The sequence below is a fragment of the Castor canadensis genome, chromosome 14 (assembly GCF_047511655.1).
Source record: "Castor canadensis chromosome 14, mCasCan1.hap1v2, whole genome shotgun sequence".
Taxonomy (NCBI): domain Eukaryota; kingdom Metazoa; phylum Chordata; class Mammalia; order Rodentia; family Castoridae; genus Castor; species Castor canadensis.
This window is the reverse complement of record NC_133399.1, coordinates 102,311,788-102,336,291: the sequence shown is the minus strand read 5'-3', so window position 1 is coordinate 102,336,291 and position 24,504 is coordinate 102,311,788. Positions and strand designations below refer to the sequence as shown.

The 24,504-nt window shown below is 51.7% G+C and overlaps 2 protein-coding genes and 1 non-coding gene across 3 annotated transcripts in view; 2 read left to right on the top strand and 1 right to left on the bottom strand.

Annotated features, from left to right (window-relative positions):
• The window catches only part of Loxl2 (lysyl oxidase like 2), a 91,968-nt gene extending 77,277 nt beyond the window's left edge, over window positions 1-14,691 (top strand). Inside the window, exons 10-14 of the mRNA XM_020168678.2 lie at window positions 1,132-1,375; window positions 7,704-7,819; window positions 8,962-9,098; window positions 11,843-11,954; window positions 12,590-14,691. Of these exons, the coding sequence (XP_020024267.2) occupies window positions 1,132-1,375; window positions 7,704-7,819; window positions 8,962-9,098; window positions 11,843-11,954; window positions 12,590-12,669 (689 nt within the window). The 3' untranslated portion in view covers window positions 12,670-14,691. The remainder of the gene's footprint in view (window positions 1-1,131; window positions 1,376-7,703; window positions 7,820-8,961; window positions 9,099-11,842; window positions 11,955-12,589) is intronic.
• Window positions 14,692-15,880: 1,189 nt separating this feature from the next.
• The window catches only part of R3hcc1 (R3H domain and coiled-coil containing 1), a 37,416-nt gene continuing 28,792 nt past the window's right edge, over window positions 15,881-24,504 (bottom strand). Inside the window, exons 3-10 of the mRNA XM_074053326.1 lie at window positions 24,157-24,302; window positions 23,741-23,868; window positions 23,224-23,361; window positions 21,908-22,550; window positions 20,361-20,533; window positions 18,730-18,800; window positions 17,156-17,251; window positions 15,881-16,174 (exon numbers count right to left, since the gene is read on the bottom strand). Coding sequence (XP_073909427.1) covers window positions 16,044-16,174; window positions 17,156-17,251; window positions 18,730-18,800; window positions 20,361-20,533; window positions 21,908-22,550; window positions 23,224-23,361; window positions 23,741-23,868; window positions 24,157-24,302 — 1,526 coding nt within the window. The 3' untranslated portion in view covers window positions 15,881-16,043. The remainder of the gene's footprint in view (window positions 16,175-17,155; window positions 17,252-18,729; window positions 18,801-20,360; window positions 20,534-21,907; window positions 22,551-23,223; window positions 23,362-23,740; window positions 23,869-24,156; window positions 24,303-24,504) is intronic.
• Window positions 21,423-21,495, top strand: Trnaa-agc (transfer RNA alanine (anticodon AGC)). The gene has a single exon. It is a non-coding gene; the product is annotated as a tRNA-Ala (tRNA).

Sequence of the window (24,504 nt, the reverse complement as noted above, 5' to 3'; positions counted from 1 at the left end):
TACTGAGCGTCAGAGATGGAGGCAGGGAGGCAGCTGAGCCATTGCCCTGGACTTGGGGGAGCAAAACTCCAGACCACATTTACTTGAGACATTTACACACAACTTGCCAGCAAACAAAACATGGCAGGTTCTGTCATCAAGTAGTCCCATAGGACACTGTTATGAATTGAAGTGTTGTAGAAATACAGGGTATCTATTGTTCATCCGTGTAAAGAAGCTAAGCCTCCTGCTGTGATGCTTAGTGATGGACAGGAGCTGTCAAACATTCCTTTAGCACCTGCTGCACTAATTGAAGAAATCCAACATTTCTAAAAAGTCAGGCAGCTGGGGAAGAGTGTGTGAGATGGGAACAGAAGAACCTTTTAGAAGGCAATTTGGCAATACGCATCAGAGCTCTAAAATCACACAGTTCCTTCTCCTAGCAACTTCACTGATAGAAATATAGTCTACAGAAAAAGCCAAGCTTGGTAATTTATGCCTGTAATCCCAGCACTGGGGAGGCAGAACAGAAGGATCTTGAGTTGGACACCAGCCTGAGCTACATAGTCAGACCCTGTCCTGTCTTAAAAAAAAAAAAGAAGTTTATACACACAGATTTGTCCTTAACTGAAAAGTTCCAAATAATCTATGTACATATCTAAAAAGACAGGATAGGCAGGGGGATGAATTAAATATTAGGTAGCCATGAAAGATTCTCATAATGGATACACATCAGCAGTCAAGATGTGTTTCAAGGGGAACAGTATTAGCAGACTATAAGTGTACATGTTGAAAAATCTGTCATTCCCCAAAGAATCAGACAGGGGCTGAGCTGTTCTCTCTCCCATCATTATTGGTGTTTTTTGATTTTTTTATGGCAAGTCTGAAGTCACTTGAGAGGAGAAAGAATAGGGAACCCTGGTGTGCCCGTCACCGAGGCTCAACATTTGTCAGCATTTGCTCACCTGCAATTGTAGCTGAAGGGGTGGCAAAGAGCCCCTCCCCCACTCCAGGAAAGGCAGAGAGCCCTTTGGGGTCATGGAAGGTAACCTTGAGGTGCCCTTGAGCCAGTTGCAAAGGAGGGCAGGGATGGAGCTTTGACCATTTTAGGCGTGCCTCTCCCGTCCTGTTGACCCGTGTCTGTGTCCCCAGCCGCCCCTGACCTGGTCCTCAACGCCGAGATCGTGCAGCAGACCGCCTACCTGGAGGACCGGCCCATGTTCATGCTGCAGTGCGCCATGGAGGAGAACTGTCTCTCGGCCTCGGCCGCGCAGACCAACCCCACCACGGGCTACCGCCGCCTGCTGCGTTTCTCCTCCCAGATCCACAACAACGGCCAGTCCGACTTCCGTCCCAAGAATGGACGCCACGCCTGGATCTGGCACGACTGCCACAGGTAGGCCGCCCTCCCTGCCACCGTGGCCCACCCTCCAGCCCTACATCCTGCAGGATCCAGAATGGGGGATCCAGAATGGCCAGGGCCGTCTAGAGAGGACCAAAAGGCCACAGGCTCCAGGCAGGCATCTGCCACGCTGGCCTGCAGGTTTGCAGAAGCCATTAACCGCTCTGGGCTGGCTGGCTCCCCTCCTCCCCTGCCCTAAGGCCCTGCTTCCTGCTCTGGCACTCCTGGCATGAGGAGACACACTGTTCTGAGTGCCACCAGCCCTCCAGGGACCTTCAGTCAGTGGTTGCCAGGTGCATACACAGCAAGTTTGTACTCTGCTGAGGACAAAGGGCTCTGCTACCATTGGACTCTTGAGTGCACATAAAAATACATTCTTACTTGTCTGTGTGTATTTTAAATGTACACAGTGGGTGTGGGGACAAGAGCTATGGGTCCAGGAGTCATGAGACCTGGTCTCTAATCCCAGATGGGACTGTGACCAGCTTTGTAATGTTGGGCCAGCTAGGCCGGGTATCCTGGGACCTCTGGTGTCCTTCTAGCTCATCTGTCTGTGGCTAGGATCCCAATGCTATAAATCCTGGGCGCCAGGACTGAACAACAGGAAAATCCTATAGTGGCCGAGCTGGACCAATAGAAGCTACCCATGCAGTCTCCTATCGTAACTGCTTCTTTGTGTGTGTGTGCGTGTGTGTGTGTGTGTGTGTGTGTGTGTGTGTGTGTGTTTATGTGTGTTGTTAGGGTTTGAACTGCTCTCACCCCTTGAGCCATGCGCCTAGCCCTTTTTGTTTTATTTTACTTTTAAGATAGGGTCTGCTAACTTTACCAGGCTGGCCTTGAATTCACCACCTTGTCTTTGCCGCCCAGAGTAGCTCGGATTACAGAAGTGCTCTACCATGCCTGGCTGACCTTGACTAAATCTAATCTGGGTCCCTGCATGGTCACATTTTTCTTCTCAGTCCTGAGCTGGGCAGGTAGAGGGCAGAAGCAAGTACACTATTAGAAAGGGAGGGAGGGAGACTTTTGCAATTCACCAAAGCAGGAATCCCCTAGGTGTCTACAGACTTCTAGTAATTCCCCTTTCTCTGCTCAGATATCCCCTCTATAAAACAGAAGTGTTTAACTAGACCCAGCATCTCAGAGGGAGGCCCCTGGATCAATGTTACCAGCTCTCCTTAAAGAGCCTAGAATGCTGGGTGCCAGGGCCTGCTGCAGACCTATGAATCAGTCTGCATTTGAGCAGGACTCCAGGGTGACATATGTACACCAGAGCCTGAGAAGTCCCCGTCTGGGTGATCTCCAGGCTTCCAGCTCTAATGCTGCTGTCACTGTTAGAGCCAGCAGCACGCCCACTTACTGGTCCCTTCTGAGTACCAAGCCATCAAATCCATGTCACTGCCCAAGGTCCCAGCAGCACAGCCCACAGACTCCAAAGCTTAGATTCTTCCTCTTACCACCAAATATGCATCAGACACTAATCTTTTGTGTCACACCTTAAGGTCTAGTCACATCGTTGTTATTCAACCTGTTTCAGAAGAATGAACTATGATAGTATTACATGCCAGTTTGAAGTGTTGCAGGCCAGTGTCGAGGGTCCTTGTCTTCACAGGCCAGAGAACTGGCTCGTGAGGCAGCTGAATGAAGATCCAAATCTGGTATATAAAGTAAGATTTATTAGAGAGAAAGGAAAGGCTACAGCTAGAGAAGTGCAGTGGAGCTCGGAAACCAGTAGCTCGCTGCTCAGGTGAAGGCTGGGGTTTTTGTGGACGTTCTAACTCTGGATTAGGTGGATTTTTCTCATTGGCCATGGATTCCCGGGCTTTCGCAGGTGAACTGATTTGGTTTGCACCTTTATGGGGGAAGGGAAACAATCTTGAGAGCATTTTGCTCATCAGCCCTGTGGCAGATCTATTGGACCCTGTATCTTTTCTTTAGGATGCAGAAATGTGAATTTACAACTCCCTCTCAGGAAGCAGGAGTGCAGGTTTACAACTCTTTCTCAGGATGCAGGAATGCAGTGCTCTGGGGGGGCGGGAGGGGGGGAATGGGATACTCTCTCATCTGCCTGTGGTCTCCAGACCCAACAACAGCATTTAGAGATGCTGGCGTTCCTTTAAAATGACTGTCTGAATACGGTGAGTCCTAATGGAACAGGAATTTCTGGTGTTTCCCACATCAGTCTTCTTCGGGGAGTAAGTCATAGTAAAGTCACAATGATCTCGGTGCCTGATTTCCTTCAGAGGACATGTGGCTGGAAGTCAGGGACAGTGGGGGCTGCTGGTCTGACTGTAAGTGGAAGATAATTGCATCTCATCCCTGCATATGGTGACCCACCCAAAGATTACACGGGAGGACTGCCCAAGTGCCATACGCTTGTTCTCTGAGCCATCCATCTCTGCTCTAAGAATAGCCACGTGGTAACATCATGGCAGTGTTCTGATCTGGAGCCCTGGGGACTCTGACTCCTTCCACTTTACCTGTGGTCTGTTGTCTCCTTTGCTTACCGATGTTCCCGACAACAGTTTGGGAAGGAAGGATAGGGAAGGGCATACTGTCCAAGTGTACATCAGTCCAGGCCACCCCTTGTGGTCCATAACTCAAATTATGATCATAAGGTCCTGGGGACCATACAAGGGATCCCCACCTGCCCTCCAGAGCCCCTCGTGACTTCTCTAGATTCTTTGGTTGCAACCTCTGTTGGGTCCCCCTGGGAGCTGATGAAAGATTGCCCTTCCGCAACTCAAAAATAAAAAAAGAAGTATTTCTAGAAGAGTCAATTTCCCATTTCAGCACATTTACCCACACTCTGAAGTCCATCTGTGAAGCCAAGCAGGAGAGCCCTGGCTGAAATTAATGTGAATGGGGAAAAAAATGCCACTCTCAATTTATCTGATGCTATAGTGAGGAACAGAGCTGTGTTCTTTGAAAGCCCAGAATTGAAACACAAAGACTGGTGTCCCTGGAAGATTCTTTACCAACTGGACACAGAGGAAAATGCCCTCAGAGTTGTTCTTTCAAATGCATTGTGCCCTGGGCTGATGATCTTCCTGCAGTTGCTGTCCTGTGCCCCAGGGAGTGGGGCCACACCCGCTCCATGTCACAGCTTGATGGGACCAGATAGAGCTAGACCCAAGTGCACAGCAGGGTCCTGAGAAGCTGTCTTGCTATGTCCCAGAAGCCCAGCCCTCTTCCTTGGGGAAGCTGGGGTACATATGGTAGGAGCTGGGATCTGGTGGAGCAAAGGAGTGGGCCCCAGTGTAGATGACAGCCCCCTGAGTTACAGATAGCACTGCTGCAGAGGGAGGTACCCTTCCAATCCACCTGCTTTCCCCAAGTGTGCAGCAGCACCATGGTGACCCAGAGCCCATGGATGTGATGGTGGTCTCTGAGCCAGTTGTTCCTGCTAGGTGGTTGCCTGGCACATGAGGCAGCAGGGTGGTACCCATAAGAAGGACCAGAAAACACCCATAGTGTCTGTGAAATGAGGATAAGAGCGTTGCACCAACTGCAGCCCAGTGCCACCAGAACTGACCATTCCAGAGGCTCTGGGGACCCAGGGTCAGTATGGGAGAGGACACAGAGCTCACGCACCTCTGCAAAGTGTGCTGGGTCTCTGGTTGAGGGTTTTGTCAGGGCCATCAATGACCTAAGACAGCAAAGAATATGCCAGAACCTCTGGTCTTTTTCTGAATAGGCTTTCTCTGTCACTCATGTTTTCATCCAATACCGTACCTCCTTTGACAAATGCCAAGTGTCAGTACAGAGCTCTGGAGTCCCCATAAAGGCCCTCCTTCCTTTTATCTGCACCACAAGGACTTCATCAAGCATCAGGCCACACTCTGCCACCTCTTAGTGTTCTGGAATTTCTTCCTAAACTGCATTTCCCTGTCTTCACCCCGGGGCTCAGTTCCCCTCCCAGACTTGCAGCCTGGAACAACGAGGCCTTCTTGGGTTCCAGGACTTGCTCTCCCACCTTCCCAGTCCCCTGTCTGAATTTCCTGGGAGACTCCAGGCTCTACCTCGGGCCAGGTAGACGGGAGATATGCTCCGAAGGATGGAGGGATGCCTCCATACGCCAGAGGTAAAACAGAGATTCTCTGGACAGAAACTAGCTGCTCCTCCCAGTGATGACAGGGGAAAACCTGAAGCCAGAGAAGACTGGAGTCAGGCTGCAGGAGGCCAGTGTGGGGGGAGGCCACCTCACAACAGCCCATCTGTGGCTCTGTCTGAATTCTGTTTAGACAACGGAACATAAACCAACTCCTCTTCAATCTTTCCAGCCAGCCAGCCTGTTCACAGAAGCCCCTCTCTGAGCAAGCAGACATTTTTTAGGCAGTGAGTCAGACCTCCTGTCTCATCCGGCTCCTGCAGAAAGCCAAAATAGACTCTCTCAGTCATCGCTTCAACAGGCACAAAATGGTCCTTGTGACATCGTCTGCAGGTCTCTTGCTCAGCACCACTTCACCCAGAAACATTAGTGACCTGGGGGAAGCCCGACTTAGCAACTTCTGGTGTTATTTGTAGCACAAGCAAACACTGGAGGAAGGGAAAAGAGCTTTGAATTTCCCCTTGGAAATCCCATCCCATCCATCAACCTCTTCCCTCTGTGCTCCACTGCCCACACACAGCGGAGAGGCACATGAGGTGTGGAGTGAAGGCACCCCAGGAAGTGTTAAATACTGCTGCTGTCACTGCCATGGGACATTGAGGGTCACTGAGCGCCCCCTCTGTGTTCAGCCTCCTACTGATATTTATTGCCATTTATCTCATTCCCTCTTTAATAGGAGGAAACTAGGTCAAGCATAACCAAACAAGCGCCTCTGACCTCACAGTGTCCCCATGTTCCTAAGGTCCCTCCAGAATGGTTGCAGACACTGTGGCAGGTTGGGATGAGGCTAAAGCCAGCCCATGGCCTCAGCGCTGGGCCTGGACAGCGAGTGATTCTGGAGGCCCCACAGCAACACCAAGCAGCAATGTTTGCCTAGTTTATTCCTGACCTAACTGGTCACTTTCCAAGCCTCTGCATCTGTTCTCAATTCCTCCCAAGTGAAGGCATGGACTGCTGCAAACAACCAGCCAAGGGAAATGTGGCCTACTTACACAAGCACCCCTCTGCCAGCTCCCTTCCAGGACCCCCAGGGATTGCCTTCCCGTGCCACTGCCATGTGTCTACCCCCAAGAATGACTCACTTCTCCCTCCCAGAGGCCTTCCCGGCTCATATACTTCCCTCCTTGTTTGATTTGCTGAATGTAAGGAGCACCCCTTGCTGTTGCTCACCTCTCAGGGTCTGAGGAGAAACTGAGGCCTCCCCTTGTGGTCTGAAGTGCACACATATCACCAGGGTACATGTGAACCCTACTGTCAGTGACTCTTCTTTCCTCCTTGTCATTCCTCTCTTCATTCTCTTTTCCTCTGTTCTAAATACTCACTTTAAAATGTTTTCAAAAGACAACTAGATGTGATTTTTAAAATTAATCTGTTGTACTAGTCAGCTTCACATTACTATATCACAATTCCTGAGGTGGGTAACTTATAAAGAGAAGAGATTTACTGAAGTCACAGTTTTGGACATTCAAAGCTATTATGATGCCTGCATTGACTCAGTTCTGGTGAGGGCAGTGGATGGTGGCACATCATGGCAGGAATGTGTAGAAACAAGGGGTCACATCTCCAGCCAAGAAACAGAGGAAGAATGGAAGAGACTGGGGCCCTACACACCCCTTTGGCTCCCCGTGACCTAAGAACCTCCCATAGCCCCCACCCACAAAGAGTCCATCATCTCCCAATAGCTCCAACCTGGAGACTAAGCCTGTAATGAGTGCACCTTTGGAGGGGACACTTTTTCAAATCATAGTATCTGGAGAAAGGTCTCAGATAGGAGTGGGCTATGAGAGTCAGGTGGGCACTCAGGAGATTCCTTCATTTTTTTTGGTGGGACTGGGGTTTGAACTCCAGGCCACACATTTACTAAGCAGGTGCTCTATCACTTGAGTCATTCTACCAGCCAGGAGGTCCCATCTTAATAAAACAGCTTACTTCACTGAGCTTATCAAACTCCAGGCACTTCTGTCAGTTGACTTCACTAAGACCAGTAACTCTCCTTAGCTGACGAGAGAACTGAGCTGTGGTAAGGTGAGTGCTTGTCCAACACCAGCACCCAGAAGCTTCACCAAAGCTTTGCCTTGGCCTCCCCTCTGCCTATCCCGCCTTCCCCATTCCTCTCCTGGCCACACCTTGGCCTGTGCAGCTCACAGATTTCCCAGATGCAAATTGGCAGCTGCTTCCAGCCACTGACCTCTGTGCCCTGCCTCTGGCTTCCAGGCACTACCACAGCATGGAAGTGTTCACCCACTATGACCTGCTGAGCCTCAATGGCACCAAGGTGGCAGAGGGCCACAAAGCCAGCTTCTGCTTGGAGGATACAGAGTGCGAAGGAGGTATCTTTCTTTGTGTGGGAAAGGTTGGGGGCTCTGGGGGACTCAAAGGCTCCCACTGCCATGCCTGCATGACTGGAGACCAAACGTGACACCCTCTCTTTGTCACACTGGCCACTGTTCACTCTCCACGTGGCCTTTCTCCATGTTGGGCTTTCATTTGCCCACCTCTCCGAGGCCTTCCATGGCTACAGGTTGGGGCTGAGGGTGGGGAATGAGGGAGACCTGGTTGTAAAGGCCTCTGTCCCTTAGTTGTGCCGATGGGCACTGGTAAGGCTATTTAGCCTTCCATGTAAGGTCCTGTCCCTTGGGCCTGACACACAACCACCCACCCGACTCCAACCCCTGCACCGGCCACAGACCTTTCTTCCTGGGTGTCCCAACACCTAGTTCTCCCCAACCAATTGACTGCGACCATTCAGGCCCAAGCTTTGGAGACCCCTGTCAGGTTCCAGTCTCTCTTGCCTACCCCCCCAACACCCAGACAGGGGCAGCACTCTGCACACATCTCTAGTACCTCACGGCGCCCACACAGTGATCACCTAACACCCTGCGGACCCTTCGAGGGGAAACACAGCCATTCTCACACTCCCCACAGCCTATCAAGATGCCAGACACACAGCCTCTCCACATACGTGTCTCATTTGCATTCACTGAAGGGACCCACTGCTAACATGCCACAAAGTCATTCAGCAGAGGCTCTGAGCACCTCCCAGGTATGGACAACCTGCGAGAATTGAGAGAGAAAATAGGAGCTCACACTGTGCTGCTACTACGAGGACAGAGATGAGGCAGCCCCGCATTAAACAGTGTACCCCAGAGATTTCCCAAATAAGCCTGCTCTTCATCTCCAGGATAAGGACTGCTCAGACAGGCCAGGCTGGGCACAGTGGTCAGGGAGGGCTTCGTGGAGGAGAGGGGATCTTGAGCCAGGCCTGCAGGCAGAAGTGGCACATGGGTGGGGCTTTGAGTGAGGGGCTCCATGGAAATGCGAGATCAAAATCCACCTGGTGAGATGGGATGCTAAGTGCAGACAAAGCAGAGATGGGGGATTGGGAGCAGAATGAGATGCATGGCAGAGGACCGGGATGCAGCAGGGGACCCGGGTACATGGTGATGATCGCTTCCTCTGCCCCTGCCTACAGACATCCAGAAGAGTTATGAGTGTGCTAACTTCGGTGAGCAGGGCATCACCATGGGCTGTTGGGACATGTACCGCCATGACATCGACTGCCAGTGGGTGGACATCACCGACGTGCCCCCTGGAGACTACCTGTTCCAGGTGAGGTGGCGGAAAAGGATCCTGGCTCTGCTGCTGGGACGAGGGGAAGCACCTGCAGCAGCCTCCTTCCTGGGGGTGTGGAGAAACAGGTGTGTGGAGGCCAGGCTGCTCAAAGGCAGAGGCCACCGCATCTGTCTAGTCACCCGAGGAAGCAAGGCTTGTGGGCCTGAGGACTGGGAAGTGTGGAGGGCCTGTGGGATTCCAAGATGCTCGACACCTTCACGTGCGATTCAGTTCACCTCCGATGCTTGTGAATCCAAACACTGCAGGCTGATTTAATCCTGGGGCCAGGAACTGGTTCTATGAACTCTGAGGCAACCACATCTTTAGCCTTCTTTGAGCTTCTCTCCCACAGTGCCCTCACCCTGCCTTGGTCTGTGCTGTTGAGGCTGAAAGGAGTCTCATTAACTTGCAAATGTTTGGGATTCCCTCTCTCAGAAAAGAGGATCCATGCAAAGAAATGCATCTATAATGGCAGAATGTCAAGCCTGGCCAGGAGTCTGTTTTGTTGAGACTTCCCAGGGCTTCCATGTACCCTGCCTGGGAGGCTGACCATCCCTAGGAAGAGCTAGGGAGCCGTGGGCCCCTACCTTCCTGCAAACAGTGGCATACTCTGGCCAGGACCCATTTAGAAGGGAAGACAGTGTACCCGCATTGTCTCCCATTCTGGTGCTGGCTATGCTCCTGCCTGCAGAGACTTCTTTGTCAACAACCCCCCCACGCCCGTCTTGCTTCCCAGCTTGCCCTACTGGGTGGCAAAGTAGGTAACCAGAAATGTGTCATTATACCTTGAAAACTTTCCTGAGGAGGTGTTCAGCCAGCACAGGCTCTGGCCCACACGCTGCCCTAAAGAGCAAACACCTGCAGAGAAGTGACCACAGGGTGCTTTGAGAGGGCTCCTGGGCAGTACCAGACAGCCAAGCCCTTCCCACTTGTGAGACCAGAACTGGAGCCTTGGAAAGGCCCAGTCCAAGAGCGAGTGCTGTTCATTTTAGAGACTGAATGTCCGTGGCTGTGTGCACGTACAAGGTGCTTGGTAGTTTGTGCGGGTAGTTTGCTGCCACTCTGCAAGTGAGTGTGTATTGCCACGTGTATTCAGACAGACACTGGAAGACGTGTGAGAGGTCAGGCCCTCCTCGGCCAGGTGAATGAACTGCCCCATTGGATCTCCCAGTGAAGGGGCCTTACTACAGCCCTCACTTCATGGCCAGGCAAACCCAGGTCACACCTACTCTGCATATTGTGCTCTTGACCCTAAACTGTACAATTAGCAAATGGACTCATTAGAGTCGTGTTAATGCTCTGAGGAACTAAAGAGCATTTCCCTTGGCAGAGAAACAGCCATAGATGTGTGCATCTGGCCTGGAGTCCAGGACACAAGTGCTGGCCTCCGTGGCAGACACCAGAGCCTGCTGCCAGGATGGGAGGAAGGTGCCAAGTGGGGAGGAAGTGGCTTTCCAGTGGGGAGCTTGTGCACAAAAGCTTAAGGGTCTGTCTAGGTGGGTCCAGGTTTCTGGTGGTCCTTGCTTTGTCATCGTCATTTCCCAGATTCACAGAAATACAGGGAACTAACGCCCCTTCCTGCAGACACTTGTGAGCTTTAGTGGGGTGAGACCGTGGCAACAACACAGACCACACTTGCCCAGATAGACCCAACACAAGCATCCTGTGCCTGATACGTCCTGTGCCCATGTAGCCACACTTCAGGACACCTGCTGGAGAAGGTGCTGCCTGGGTCACAGCAAGTGAGGCATTGTTTGTCTCATGCCCCAGTGAGTGGGGGTGAGGGGACAGCGAGGCTGTTGGATAGAAAAGAGATCAAAGAAAAGTCAGGACACCCCACAGTAGGAACATTCACCACTGGTTGAAAAGACAGAGCCTTGACAAGGTCCATCCACAAGCCTAGTCACAGGTCTCCCAGAGTACCTCCTACCAGGCCAGGACATAGCACAGGCCAGACTGGCCTTGGAATCCCACAGCACCTCTAGGGCAGACCCAGCTGGTCTTCTAGAGAGTCCTGTCCAGGTCTTTCTGGAACCCCACCTCTAAAATGTTCACTAGCAAGCAGCCTGCCCCACCAGGGGGTCACAGCCCTTCATTTGTGCCCCCCACCTACACCCACTGCCCCACACCCAGCCTTGATGGCCTCACTTTCCACCTCCTGCCCGATTTCTTTTCTCCTGGGTTCCTCACCCCAAATCTTCCTGTTTCTGTCTCTTCACAGATTTCTGTCAGAACAATTGTCCATCTTTGTGCCTTGGGCCCTTTCACTCAGCTGGGGAAATGTGGAGGATAGGGATGGAGACCTAGAGGAATCTACTCTCCCCTGCAGGCCAGAAGGCCAGCAGGCTCTGGGCCTGGGAGTCTAGCAGAGCAGAGCAGAATGAGGCCTCAGGATCGCCTTGTCCAACCAATTATTTACAGAGTAGCCACCAGGCCAGAGAGAGGAAATACAGTGTCTGAAGTCTTGTCCAGCACCCCTGGACAGCCCTCTCCTGTCCCACACCACTCTGTCCTTCCCCACCCCATCTCAGAAACCTGCTTCTTCCTTTCTCTGGGGAAGGCCCAGCAGCTTGAACCAGGACCCCAGAAGAGGGTGACTGTTAAGGCCTGCCCTTGGTGAATGGTGGAGGGGTTTAACACCAGACAGGCAGAGGGACATGAGGTCTCAACCCTCCAGCCTGGGGGTGGAGGCTGGCTAAGAAAAGGGAATTAGCAGCTTCCTCCGATTTGATTCCTCCCAGGTTGTCATTAATCCCAACTACGAGGTCCCCGAATCTGATTTCTCCAACAACATCATGAAATGCAGGACCCGCTATGATGGCTACCGCATCTGGATGTACAACTGCCACACAGGTAAAGCCCTGCGCTGTCCCCAGCCTCAGGCCTCAGGCCGGAGCTGCTCCACTTCCTCCAGAACCAGAGGCAGCTTCCTCGCCTGGGGATGGAGCCAGGGAGAGGAGCCAGCATTACGTTCCCACCCTCGGGAAGGCCTGGGTGGAGACAGGGTTTTCTCAGCCAGCTGCAGCCAAGGAAAAGCACAGTGCAGAAGCAGCCTGCCCAGGGAAGCAGAGCCCAAAGCTACCTAAGCGGTGGAGCTGAGGATCCCAAATCATTATGCAAGTGACCTCAAAAATTTGGGTGTCAGCAATGTGTGGGCCCAGTGTATAGTGAATCACTGTTAGCCTCTAGTCTCCAATAAAGAGGCTTTTTCCCTCGGATTATGCAACCTGAGGAACAAAAGGAAAAGAACCTTCTTTTCTGCAGGAAAGTGACGGAACTCACTCTTGGTGATGATGAAAATTAAAGGCACACATACTCTTTAACAGGCCACCTGTTGTACACCTGGCCTACAGCCGGCCAGTGCCTAATCCTACCCTGTGGGTGCTCAGAGGTGGCCCCAGCAGAGGCCCTCAGGCCAATACTCTGGCTCAGGCAAGGCCTGAGCATCTAACTTGCCAAACTCTCTCTTCCCGCTTCCCACTTCTCAGGTGGATCCTTCAGTGAGGAGACAGAACAAAAGTTTGAACAGTTCAGTGGACTCTTAAATAATCAGCTCTCCACACAGTAAAGAAGCCTCGAGGTCACCTGTCTTCACTGTATCTCCTCCTCTCCTCCCGCCCCCCGCAGATGGATCACCACATCCCCACATGAACACAGCCTGCCCCTCCCAGACCCAGCTCAGGAGGAGGGGTGCCCCTCATTCACCAGGTGCTGCTGCCTGACCTCTGGGACCTGGGGAGGCCTCGGGGGCTAGGGCTTGTCCACAGGGCTGTGGGAACGGCGTTGAGGGCCCAGGACCTCAAGTGTCACCGAGGCCATCATCAGCTTATCCAATCCAAGCCACAGTCCATCTTAAGTCTGACCCCCCAAGGCTCTGCATAGATGGCCATTTTCCTCTGAAGGTACATCTTGAAAAGGTGAGGTTGTCAACCCCAGAGGTGGTCAGGCTGAATCCCATTTCTCATCCTCTTAGGTCATTTCTGACAAACTTGAATATATAGACCTCTGTTCTAATTAAACCAACTGCCTCTACCCTAGTCAGTTATAGTCACAGTGAGAAATATATTATCTCCCGCCTTTACCACAGGGAGCACATTCCAAGACCCCCAATGGATATCTGAAACCACATATAATACCAACCCTTGTATGTACTATGTTTTGGGGGTTTTTTTTTTGGTTTTTGTTTTTTTGCTATAATATATACCTATTGTGTTAGTTAGCTTTTCATTGCTGTGACAAATACTTGAAAAAGATTCTCATTATATATCTAGCCAAAAGCAGCCAGCAGTAACTGTGCTACCCACAGCTTGAATGCTGGGCTGCCTTACTTTCCTCTGTCAAATTAATTACTCACTTTGAACTCAGCCTCCCACAAAGTCTTAGGGCATGGACAAAACGTAGACAAGTTCTTTGCAGAATGGGACATGAATGGCCTCTATTCTGATTGCCAGTAGAGTCCTTGTTCACATATGACATCTCATGAATATGGTCTCTCTTGTCAGTGTTCTGCTCTTCTGGGCTCCTACCAGAATCACCCATTAAGTTCTGCTTGCAGAATTCCAGCCCTTCTCTAGCCTGCTTCTCCAAACTTGTCCAGATTCCTCCCACAAAACAGGTCCAAAGGCGTCTGAACCACCTGGTCAGGCAGTCACAGCAACAACCCCGCTTCTCTGGTGCCAATTCTGTGTGTGTGTCAGCTCTTCATCTCTGTGACAAATACTTGAGAGAGACAAGTTATTTTGGCTCACAGTTTCAGTCCATGCTCAGCTGGCTCTGTGTTTCTGGGCCTGTGGTAAAAGCCCAGACATCATGACTGGGAACATGAGGTGGGGCAAAGCAGCTCACCTCATGGCAGACAGGAGGCAGAGAGGATGCTCCTAGCTGGCTTCCTTCTTCTCCTTTTATTCCATCCGGGCCTCCAGCCTATTACATGGTGCTGCCCACATTCAGGGTGGGTCTTCCCTTTAGTTAATCTTGTCTGGAAATGTCCTCACAGACATGCCAGAAGTGCATTTTCCTAATCACCTAGGTGCTTCTCAGTCCAATCAAGCTGACAATCAAGGGGAGCCCCTGAGTTCAAGCCCCAGTACAGACAAAAAATTTAACCGTCATACCTATTGTAAAGTTTTATTTAAGTACGGTAAAAGAAGCAACAATAGCTAATAAAATAAAATGGTTGTGATAAAAGTTATGTTAATGTGATTGGTCTCAAAATACCTACTGTACTTTTGCTTTTTCACTTAAAGGAAGCACCTTTCAGCTTCTCTTTGGCATTTATGAATTCCAGCATCATTACTCTTGAACTGTGTGGCCATTATCAAGTAAAATAAGTTACTTGAGCAAAAGCACTGTGATTCCTCACCAGCGAATCTGATACCTCAGGTGGTTACTAATGGTGGGTAGTGAATACAAAGTGGATACACTGGATAAAGGGATAAAGCCCATCGCAGGCAAGGCAGAGCAGGACAGTGCAAGATTGTATCACACTACTCAGGACAGTGTGCAATTTAACTTACAAGCTGTTTATTTCTGGAATTTTCTATTTAGTATTTTCAGATCACAGGTGAGTAAAACTGAGAAAGTGAAAGTAGGGAGGACTACTGTAATTCTTCCATGTTTTCTGATTAGTTGACTTCACAGTAGGTGCTTCTCTCCCCACCCTTTTATTTTCCAAGATACAATTGTTACATGTTCACAGCCTTTGGAACACAAAGTAATTTTGTAGCATTTAATATCAGGCATCTGGACCTTTGACAATATAGCTGAAAAGGAAAACCAGCTCATTTGTGAAAGTGACTCATTTTCTTGTTTCAATTCTGCAGTGTATCACTCACGTCCTAGGTGACAAGGATGGTCACCAAACCTGTTTCATCTCATACCTACTTGGAATGTGGTCTGAAAGGCCCGTGATATGTACCTGGGTTTCATCTGAACCACTGGGCCTGGGCCCTGAGTTTCCTATGCCTCACAGCAAAGATGGTTCCCATGTCCCCCACGTCCAGTGTGGCCTCAGGGGCTCCTCCAGTACAGACAGTAAAAGGAGCAACTGTAGCTCTCTGAGAAGCAGTCTAAGGAAGTCACAAAAATCAACAAGGGATCCAGCCATGTTCTTTCTGAAACTCCTATTGTTTTACACTGAAATGTGGCAGGGACAAAGTGTGTGAGGTCAGATGGGACAGCTAGATTTAGTGTCACAAGGCAGCTTCCCAAAGGAAGGGCAGTGAGTCAGCAGAGCAGGGGCTCCAGACCCTTCCCAGCAACAATGGGGATGGACAGCACCTCTCACCCAGACCCAGGGGCTCCCACCTGTTAAAGGGTATGCTAGGATACAGCAAATCAGAAGCCCCAATGTTCCAAAGAGGGCCAAGGGGCCTCCAACTACCAACTAAGCCAGAATGAAGAGGTTACTGAGCCTGTCCTATAAAGACACCCTTGCATCTGTTCCTGCAGGGAAGCAAACTCAGCCTGCATTCAGATCACGCCCCTTGGCTTTGCTCATATTCATGCAAGAAGCACTTTTGTGACCCACACTGATGGGTAACAGTGCAACCAGCCTTGGTGCTCAGACCAGAAGTATTGAAGGAGACTGGGCAAGTGGCAGAGAGCAGATACCACCTGCCCTCAAACAGGGCAGCGTGTGCACAAATGCACCCAAGGCCCAGCTGGGATCCTCCAGGCTCCTTAGGAGGATCTGGTCTTCAGCAGCTGCAGGCCACAGTGAGAGATGGGACAGCACCCTCTAGTGTCCCCCACAGACCATCACATTTTGAACAACCGTACAATGTTTAAAGTTTTTATTTTTTTCAATTTCTGGGACTAGACCAGCTAAAGCCTACCAGGCCCCAGAGTGAAGCTCCAGTGGTGGCGAAGGGCTGTCCTGGTATCTGTAAAGGCTTGCGGTGCTGGGGACCCAGCTTAGTCCAGGTGGCTGGGGCTGGAGCCTCAGGGAGGCAGGAGACTTGGGTCAGCAGGCAGCTCTTTCTTTCTGTGTTGGAGCCCCAGAGCCTGGGCCACCAGCCTCCGGGCTACTGCTGCATCTGTCTGTGGCCTCTCCTTCATCAGGCGCAGAAGCTCTGAAAGGAAGGCCCCACCAGGTGGGGGTCTTGGATTCAAGGCTATGACCATCTCCCCTCCCAGTGACAGAGCAGCCTTGGAAGGCCAAGGGAACCGATGTCTAATTATGTGTATGGGGCAGGGCCTGTGGCCCAGGTGTCCACGTGGCCAGGTACTCATGAGAGGGGGCCTGTGAGGCCTTCAGGCCTCGGGGTTCCTGGCACCCTATGGATCCTCACCTGCCACCTCTTGTCCACCTCCCTGTTCATAGGGCTATTTGGGAGGGAAATCAAGTCAGGATGGGACAGCTGGGAGTCTTGGACAGAAACAGGATATTTGCTGCTCCCAGGGAGCCTGGGATAAAGGCCACGTCACCATCCACAACAGTATGGATGGCTTTAGCAGGCCTCTCCTAGGCCTGTTTTGCTGGCCACCACTTTTCAGTCCTAGAAAATTAGCCTCTAAAAAGCCCCACCATGCTTTCTGGAAGGAGAAGAGCAAAAGGCAGAAACTAACATTTATTTGGCACCTTCTGTGTGCCCTTTTCTGCTCCAGGCTGGGCTGTGTGGTCTTTCATTCAAGCCTCCAGTCTACCCTGTACATTCTGCTTGCTTTATAGAGGAGGAAACCAACTCACTAAGTCACTCACCCCAGGTCAACTTAAATAAGTGACAGAGTCAGGATCCCAGCCAGGGCTGACCCCAAAGTCCAAGCACTGTTTATACCTGCAGAGTATGGATTCCACGGCCCTTCCTTCCGGAAGGAGGGTCACATTTTCACCCAAGCAGTGCCCAGAGAGACTGTGAGTTGAAGGGCAATTCCCAGACAGTGACTGGCCCTAGACACCCTACACCCTCTGTGGAAGGAAGTACAACCCACTGGCTGCTGTAGCCCAGGGTTCCTAAAGAGCAGGAACTGAAGGAGAAGAACCAAGAGGGACGACCCCACCTGGCTCTGAGCAAACGCGCGCACACGTCGCCTCCCCACAAGCGTGCCCTTACTTGGCCTCTGCAAGGCTTTGAGCTTGGACTGTTTGGTTCCCTGCGTGAGAGGGCGGATCTTAAGCCTGGGGAAATCCTTGGTCAGGGCTTCGGCAGCTGGGGAAAGAAAGCAGATCTGTAGTGATCTCTTCATGGGTAAAACTCCTTGGAGTCCCACAGCACACCCATCACCCACAACTGACACACCCAGTCCCACTCTGGCAGGGCTGCTCTGCCACTGCTCTGGCTGAGCATGAAAGACAGCCTGTGCTCACCTCATGTCCCCTGCAGATCTACACATGGGTACTGCCTGTGCTCGCAGGTGATACCCCAGCACAGGTGGTCAGCAGCCACAGCAGCAAGGCCGTGATGCTCACTCACATCAGGAGGAGCAGGCTCTGCCTGCAAAGGCCTGGAGCTCAAGCCAGACTAACTTTCTATCACTCAAGGTTCCTAGGACACCTATGTTCCCTGCCCAGTCACACCACACAGTATGGTGTGGCAGAGCCAGGAGAAGTGCCAGGTCCTTGATCACTGTTGTTTTACAAATGAACAGACTGAGTTTTGGGCATGATCTGCTCTTGCTATGCTGTTTGTGGAAAAGCCCAGAAACAGCCATGGCCACCCCAAGCCAGGGTTCATTCTTCCATGACATCTGGTGGCCTCTTGACCTTCCTTCCCTGCCTTCCTTCCAGGGGCTCTCTCCCTAGGCTTTTAAACCCCACCCCACCTCATGCTCTCTGCTCCGTGAATATCACCTGCTCTCTGGCCACTCCAAGGTCCAAGCCACATCAGTGCAGGGTGTTCCCTGTTCTGTGTTCAGAACGCCATGATTGGAGAGGAGGTGGGCGGGCAGGTGGATCTTATTTATAATACACCCAACTGTGGGTGTGGCTCAAGTGGTAGAGCACCTGTCTAGCAAGTGCAAGGCCCTGAGTTCAAACCCCAGTACCACCAAAATAAAAAAAAAAAAAAAAAAGGAACTCTAAATACACCCAAAGTGAGCAGTGGGGTGGCAGGGACAGCACAGGAAAGTGGCTGACAAGGAACACTGAATCACAGTCAGAAGGCTACAAGGCACCATCACCTTCCACAGAGAGAAGCTTTGTAACCCAGCAAAGACCATAGCATTCTGGAAACCTTAGCCTCCTGTGTGTGAGACCAGGATGACCCAGCCCACATCCCAAGGCTGACATAAAACCAGAATGAGAAGTATACATCTGCTTGAATAACGTGACATTGCAGATGTTGAATGCTTGTGCCCCACCCCCACCCCCAAACAAATAAACAAACAAAAAAAGCACTTCCTGGTGGTTTAATTCGTTATGTGGAAGAATCTATGGCTTGGCCCATGGTGCCTGCCTTTGCATGAAGAGGAAAGGCTGAAGACTCCTGAGAGCTTCCTTGGGCCATAGCCCATCCAGGACCCCCAGACTGTGTTCAGGCTGGCTGGGAGTAGAACACTTGGGTCCACAGGTTCAGGGTGGCCTGCACCTAGACATGGTAGCCATTCACCCAGTGCACCCTGGAAACCCAGCATCCTCCCCTGTCACCAGTGGTCGGAGAGAGGGCTGTACCACCCTGAAGTGCCTTACCTGAGGCCAGGCAGGGAAAGATGCCAAGTGCATGAGTGTTGTCCACCCAATGAATCTTGAACCCCTTCTCCCTGTGTGGGGGAGTGGACATGGTTACCAAAGCCACTGGCCCCCTGTCATCCCTTTGGCAAATTCCCTCCCACCTCTGATCCTTGAATACTGTGACCCCAAGACAAGGAGATTGATCCTGTGTCCTCCTGGAAGGAGACAACCATTTGCCACAAGCTTTCTCAGGACTATTCGGTTGGCTTCAGTAAGAGGAACGTCAGGTGGATCTCGGTATCTAGAACTGAAGGAGCCAAGACTAGAAAGGCTCATGTAGACCATGGCCAGGGTGAAGAATGCTCCCCACAGCCACTGTCACAGCCAGGCTGGATGTGGGCTGGGAGGCTGGAGCTGAAGGGTTTATGTGGTGGGGGAGAGGATGGGACCAAAAATAAGCACATTCTTCCATTGCTCAGGAAGGCACCACAGGCTCTGTGCTTGGAGAGGCCAGAAGCAGCTGAGGTTCAGCTCCTCTAGTGGCACTGCCCACCTGCTGACAGATGAGTCACTGGCAGCCCTGGTGGTCACACCTTGGGGATAGAGAACAGAAGAGCAAACTACCCTCCACCCCCACCCCCAACTAACTCTTGAGACCAAGCACAGAAACCACAAGGGAGGACAATGTAGGAAGCAAAGTCAAAAGGGAGGGTGGGGAAGAAAGGGGGTTTTAAAAATCCATTCAGGCTGGGTATGATGGTATACATTTATGATCCCAGCTACTCAAGAGGCAGAGATAGGAGGATCTCCAGTTTGATGCTAACCTGGTAAAGTTAGCGAGATCCTATCTCAAAAACGAAATACAAACCAAAGGACTGGGGGGAGGAGGCTGGAGGTGTGGCTCAAGTAAGTGGTAAAGCGCCTGCTTAGTAAGTACGAGGCCCTAAGTTCAACCACCAGTACCACCAAAGGATAAAAAATAAAAAAAAATAAAAAAAAAAAAAACCTAGGGGGTGTAGCTCAGTTGTAAAGCACTTGCTTAGCATGTGTGAAGGTCTCGGTTTAATCCCCACTACTGCAGTAAAAAATTAAATTTAAAAAGCCCCATGCAAGAAAAGTGGAGAAAAAAAATGGGAATTAGAAAAGGAAAAAGAAAAGACAGGAGGCTGGATCCACAGGAACCTTGGGGAACCGAGAAGTCCTGTGTCTGAATGCATCTCTCCAACCTCACTGGAGCTGCTCGAACAGATCTCTCTGGAAACAGTTTCCACACCAGGGTGACCCTTGGCCTGCTGCAGACCGTGGACCAGTTGGCAGGGGTGGGAAAGGGAGTCATGTGGGTTGCTGTGTCCCAAGGGACTGAGGAAGGCCTCTGGCCCCAGCAGGCATGTGAGCACACAGGGGACAATCCATGCCTCCAGCCTGCAGGAAGCGTCTACAGTAAAACATGGGCTGTCCCTCCCACAGCCACAGCTAGCAGGTAGAACTGCCCAGGAGCACAGAGCCCAAACAATGCCAGCTCTCTGCCTTTCTATCTGGGGCATTAAGTACCAGTGGGGGGTAAGCAAGTGTCCCTAACCACAAAAGGGCTGCCCTAGCTCCTCTCCAGGGAGCAAGCAGCCCGCCTCCCCCAGACCCTGTGCACTCACTGGAACTCAGAAAATGTGGCTAGCAGGTCCTCAGTCTTGAGCGCCGGTTCAAAGTCATAGATCTCCACCACATGGGCCAAGTCCTTCTCCCCAGGTAGCTCCTCTGCAAAGGAGGCTGTGTCCAGATGAATCTTCTCTACCTGGATCTCCTTCTCAGTCAGGTTGGCTGTGATCTGGGAGCAATCAGACCCTTTGGCAAGGAAAGCTCTGACACACAGGGCCCCAAACAACTGCTTCAAAACTCCTCTGACAGGTCAGCATGGAGGAGGGAGCCTACTTGGCAAGGCTAGAACAGTCAGATGGAATGGACAGACTGCGATGGAACAGTCAGGACATGGGAGGTTTAGGGGAAGGCACTTAAGTTTTATGGAATCCCTACTGGGTGACTGGCACCTGTACACACTGAATTTCACATAACCTTGAAAAGCATATTCTATAGACCCCCGCTTTACAGATGGAGAAACTGAGAGGCAGAGTTAAGTAGTCTTGCCCATAATGCAGTCAGTTAAGAAACAGAGCTGGGCAAGTTCTGGATCTTTCCTTCCCTTATTAAGCAAGTCTCCATTCTCCACTCTTCACATATAAAATACCAAGTAGGCCAGGTGTGGTAGCCTCAGGAGTCTGAGGCAGGAGGATCTCAAGTTCAAGGCCAGCCTGGGATATATAGTGAATTTGAGACTGGCCTGTCTCAAAATAAATAAATAAATAAAGCTGGGCTGTGGTGGCTCACATCTATAATCCTAGCTACTCAGGAGGCAGAGATCAGGAGGATCATGGTTCGAAGACAGCCCGAGCAAATGGTTTGTGAGATGCTATCCTGACAAAACCCAAAAACCCTTCACAAAAAAGGGCTGGTGGAGTGACTAAAGGTGTAGGCCCTAAGTTCAAACCCCAGTACTGCAAAAAAAAAAAGGTAAAAAAGTAAAAAAATTTTTAGTCAGATTACAACTGTAATCCTAGCTACTTGGGAGGCAGAAATCAGGATAATTGTGGTTTGAAGCCAATCCCAAGAAAAAGTTCGCAAGACCTTACCTTAAAAATACCCAACACACAAAAAAGGCTGGCAGAGTGGCTCAAGTGGTAGAGTGCCTGCCTAGCAAGCATGAGGCCCTGAGTTCAAACCTCAGTACTGCCAAAAAAATTTTTTTTAATTTAAAAATTAAATAGCAATCAAAGATGCCTACCCTCCCAACTTGCCCCACAGCCAGCCCCAGGAGCATCTATAGAATTCCAAGGAAATGTAAGTCAAAGATCCAGGCAGAAAGTAGTGCATGGCAAAGCACCTGCAAACACATTCCTGTGAAAGGTGCTACCTTTTAGAAAAGCTATGACTTGACCAGGATGAACTAGCTCCTAAATTGTTGATCTGGGACCCCAATCCACACCTCTTCTCCTATGTTCCCTAAAGAACCCCTATCACCCAACACCCAGGCCTAAGCCACCTGGCACATGCCCAGCCCCACCCCAAAACCCTTTGTCCCCACCCACCTGTGGCCACACCCACCTCACTTCCGCCCTCCCTTTTCTGGGTTCAAGAGCCTCATCACCTCCTGCAGCAGCTCACTGAAATCATCCTCAGAATGGCTGCCAGGCCCTTCCTCCTCCTCCTTCTTGTTTTCTTCCTCCTTTTCCTTTTCCTCCTTCTTCACCTCCTCCTCCTCCTCCTCTTTGTGCACTGGGCTCTGCTCCAGCTGACTCTCTGTCCCCTCCTCCAGAGGTGGCTGCAGGCAGAGCCCAAGCTGTGTGGCCGTCTCTGCCCCATGTTCCTTCCCTGAGGGACTCTCAGGCCCCCCCGGGGGCTCAATGCCACTTGGCTCCAGCAGCAGCTCATCCTTGAGACCTTGGCCTGGGCTCTTCTGGTCCTCTGTCCCTTGAGTCATCAACATGGGGAGTCCCTGTTCAGTGTGAGGGTCCCCAGCACCAGCACCTGCAGGCTCCTCTGAGACTCTGCCAGCTGCGGCCTCTCCCTGGAGCTCTGGGGTACAGGTTGCTGCCCCTCCTTGCCTGCGCAGCACCCGGGGCACATACAAAGGCTGGTCCGGCTTGCGTCCACGATGCCATCGGCCAGCCCGTGCACCTCGGGGACCAGCAGATGCTCCCTGGTTAGAGGTGGGCCGAGGACCTCGGTACTTGCCAGGGTGGGAGGCAGGAGGATGACAGGGGCCGGAGGGGCCATCTGAACTGGGCACCCTGGAGCAGAAACAGGAGCACATCATCAGAGTATGGTCAGGCCCACAGGAAAAAGGCTTACTGGACTCACCTGTCATCCAGGCATGACACTCTCAAGTCAGCATTGGCAAGCCCAAAGCCAAATTGACCCTCAAAAATTCCTTTGAAGGCATCCCCGCAAGTACAAAGCAGCCAGCTCACCTTAGAATGCTATAATCAAATCAGAGATCACTGAGTCTTTGGGTACACATCAGGTAAGTTAAATACATTTAAAAACTATGTTCTTAGAAAAACATGTACATTTAACCATTAAGATCAGAGTCACAATGATAAGTGTGAAATGCACATGGGAACAGAGATGACTACAGACTGGCAGGTGCTTCCCCTGTGTCACCATCTCTCTGGGTGACATGGTCAAGAGAAAGAAAGTGGGCAAATCCACTCTCACTACTTCATCCCCTCTCATTTGGCCCCAGCATGATCAGCGTATTAACCAGGTGAATTCCAATAGCAGCAGCTGTATCACAGTGGAAGCAAAAGACACTCTGACTACTCAACTGAGGCTGGGGATGGAGGCAGCAGCCCCCGGAGGCTCCTGGCCCTGGTTTCTGCCAAGCTCTGTCCTCCCAGGGGCTGGTCCGACCACCACAGGGAACCTACCACTGAAGACCCTCCAAGGCCATAGGATGCATACCTGATATCCGCATGACAGATGACCGTCCTTCTCCTCCAGCCTTCCCCAATGGAGAAGCTGCTCAAGAGATCAAAATTCTCTGCTGTTCTATGGATCAGGTACCGCAGTCGGCTGGAGAGTGGCGGAAAAAGAAGAACCCTGGGAAGGGACCAGAAGAAGTTCTGAGAAGGGGCTGCTGGTCCAGCTCCCGCCAGGTCCCGTTAGTGGTGGCTTTACTCCAGACTCCTTCTTCCCCAGTGGGTCCCAGCCCAACTTCAAAGACAGGAGCATAAAGTCATAACAAGGAGCTATAAGTCCCAACCCCATCCCAGGGCACCATAGGTGGCCCCTTCCGTCTTGGGCTGATGTTCAAAATTATAAACGAAAGATGTGGCTGGATGAGGCCAACAGATGTCATTAAGGCTAACAGCCGAGGTCAGGGTCGGCTGCCAGCCAGTTACCTGGGTGCAACCCCTTGCGGGGGGGGAACCCTTCCTTCCCTTCCTAATACCAAAGCCGCTCCCTCATTCCCGCCTACTTTGACAGCTCCTTCTGCAGCAAGAAGCGATCAAGCTCCTCCTGGACGCGGTGGACAAAGTCATTCTCGGCGGAGGAGAGGAAGACACCATCTAAGCAAAGAAGGGCCAGGGTGACAGATGGGAGAGCCTGCAGGAGAAGTGGATAGGGTCGGGGATCAGAGCACAGATCCTGGGCCTTGGAGATTTCCCGGTCCAAGATCTGTTCTTTGGCTGGATCGTGGGCGGAGGATTACCGGGCGGGGTCTCCGGGCTCCCGCCGTCCCTCTCTCCGCAGAGCCCGGGGCCCCATGGCAGGGCCGGCCTTGCAGCGCCTGCTGCGGGCGCCGTCCCGGGCCTGCTCCACGACACCCAGTCGTCCTCCCCACCTGGGAGTCATGGGATCCGAGCGGGAGCCCCCCGAGTCTGCAGCACTCACCGCGGCCTCCCTGCGCCTTGCCACCGCCGTCAGGGTCCCCAGGGGCTTGCGCGCCCTAGCTCCCCCGCGAAAGTCCAGGCCTCGGCAATGCCGCAGCGCCACCGCGCGGCCCGGTGGAGGTATCGCAGGGCGACAGGGGGCGTGTTCTTGTCATCTATGCTGGCAGACCTGCCCCTAACCCAAACATTGGCTTCACCCACGGGTGTTATATTCGTGGGAAAATCGAGACCCTGAAAGGTGAAATGACTGGCCCAAAGTTGTGCGGAGAGTAAATCTTAGATCCTTGCTTTGAGCAAAGGTGGGTCTGATTCCAAAGTCGGCTCTATTTTTTTCCCCCAGTGTCTTCTG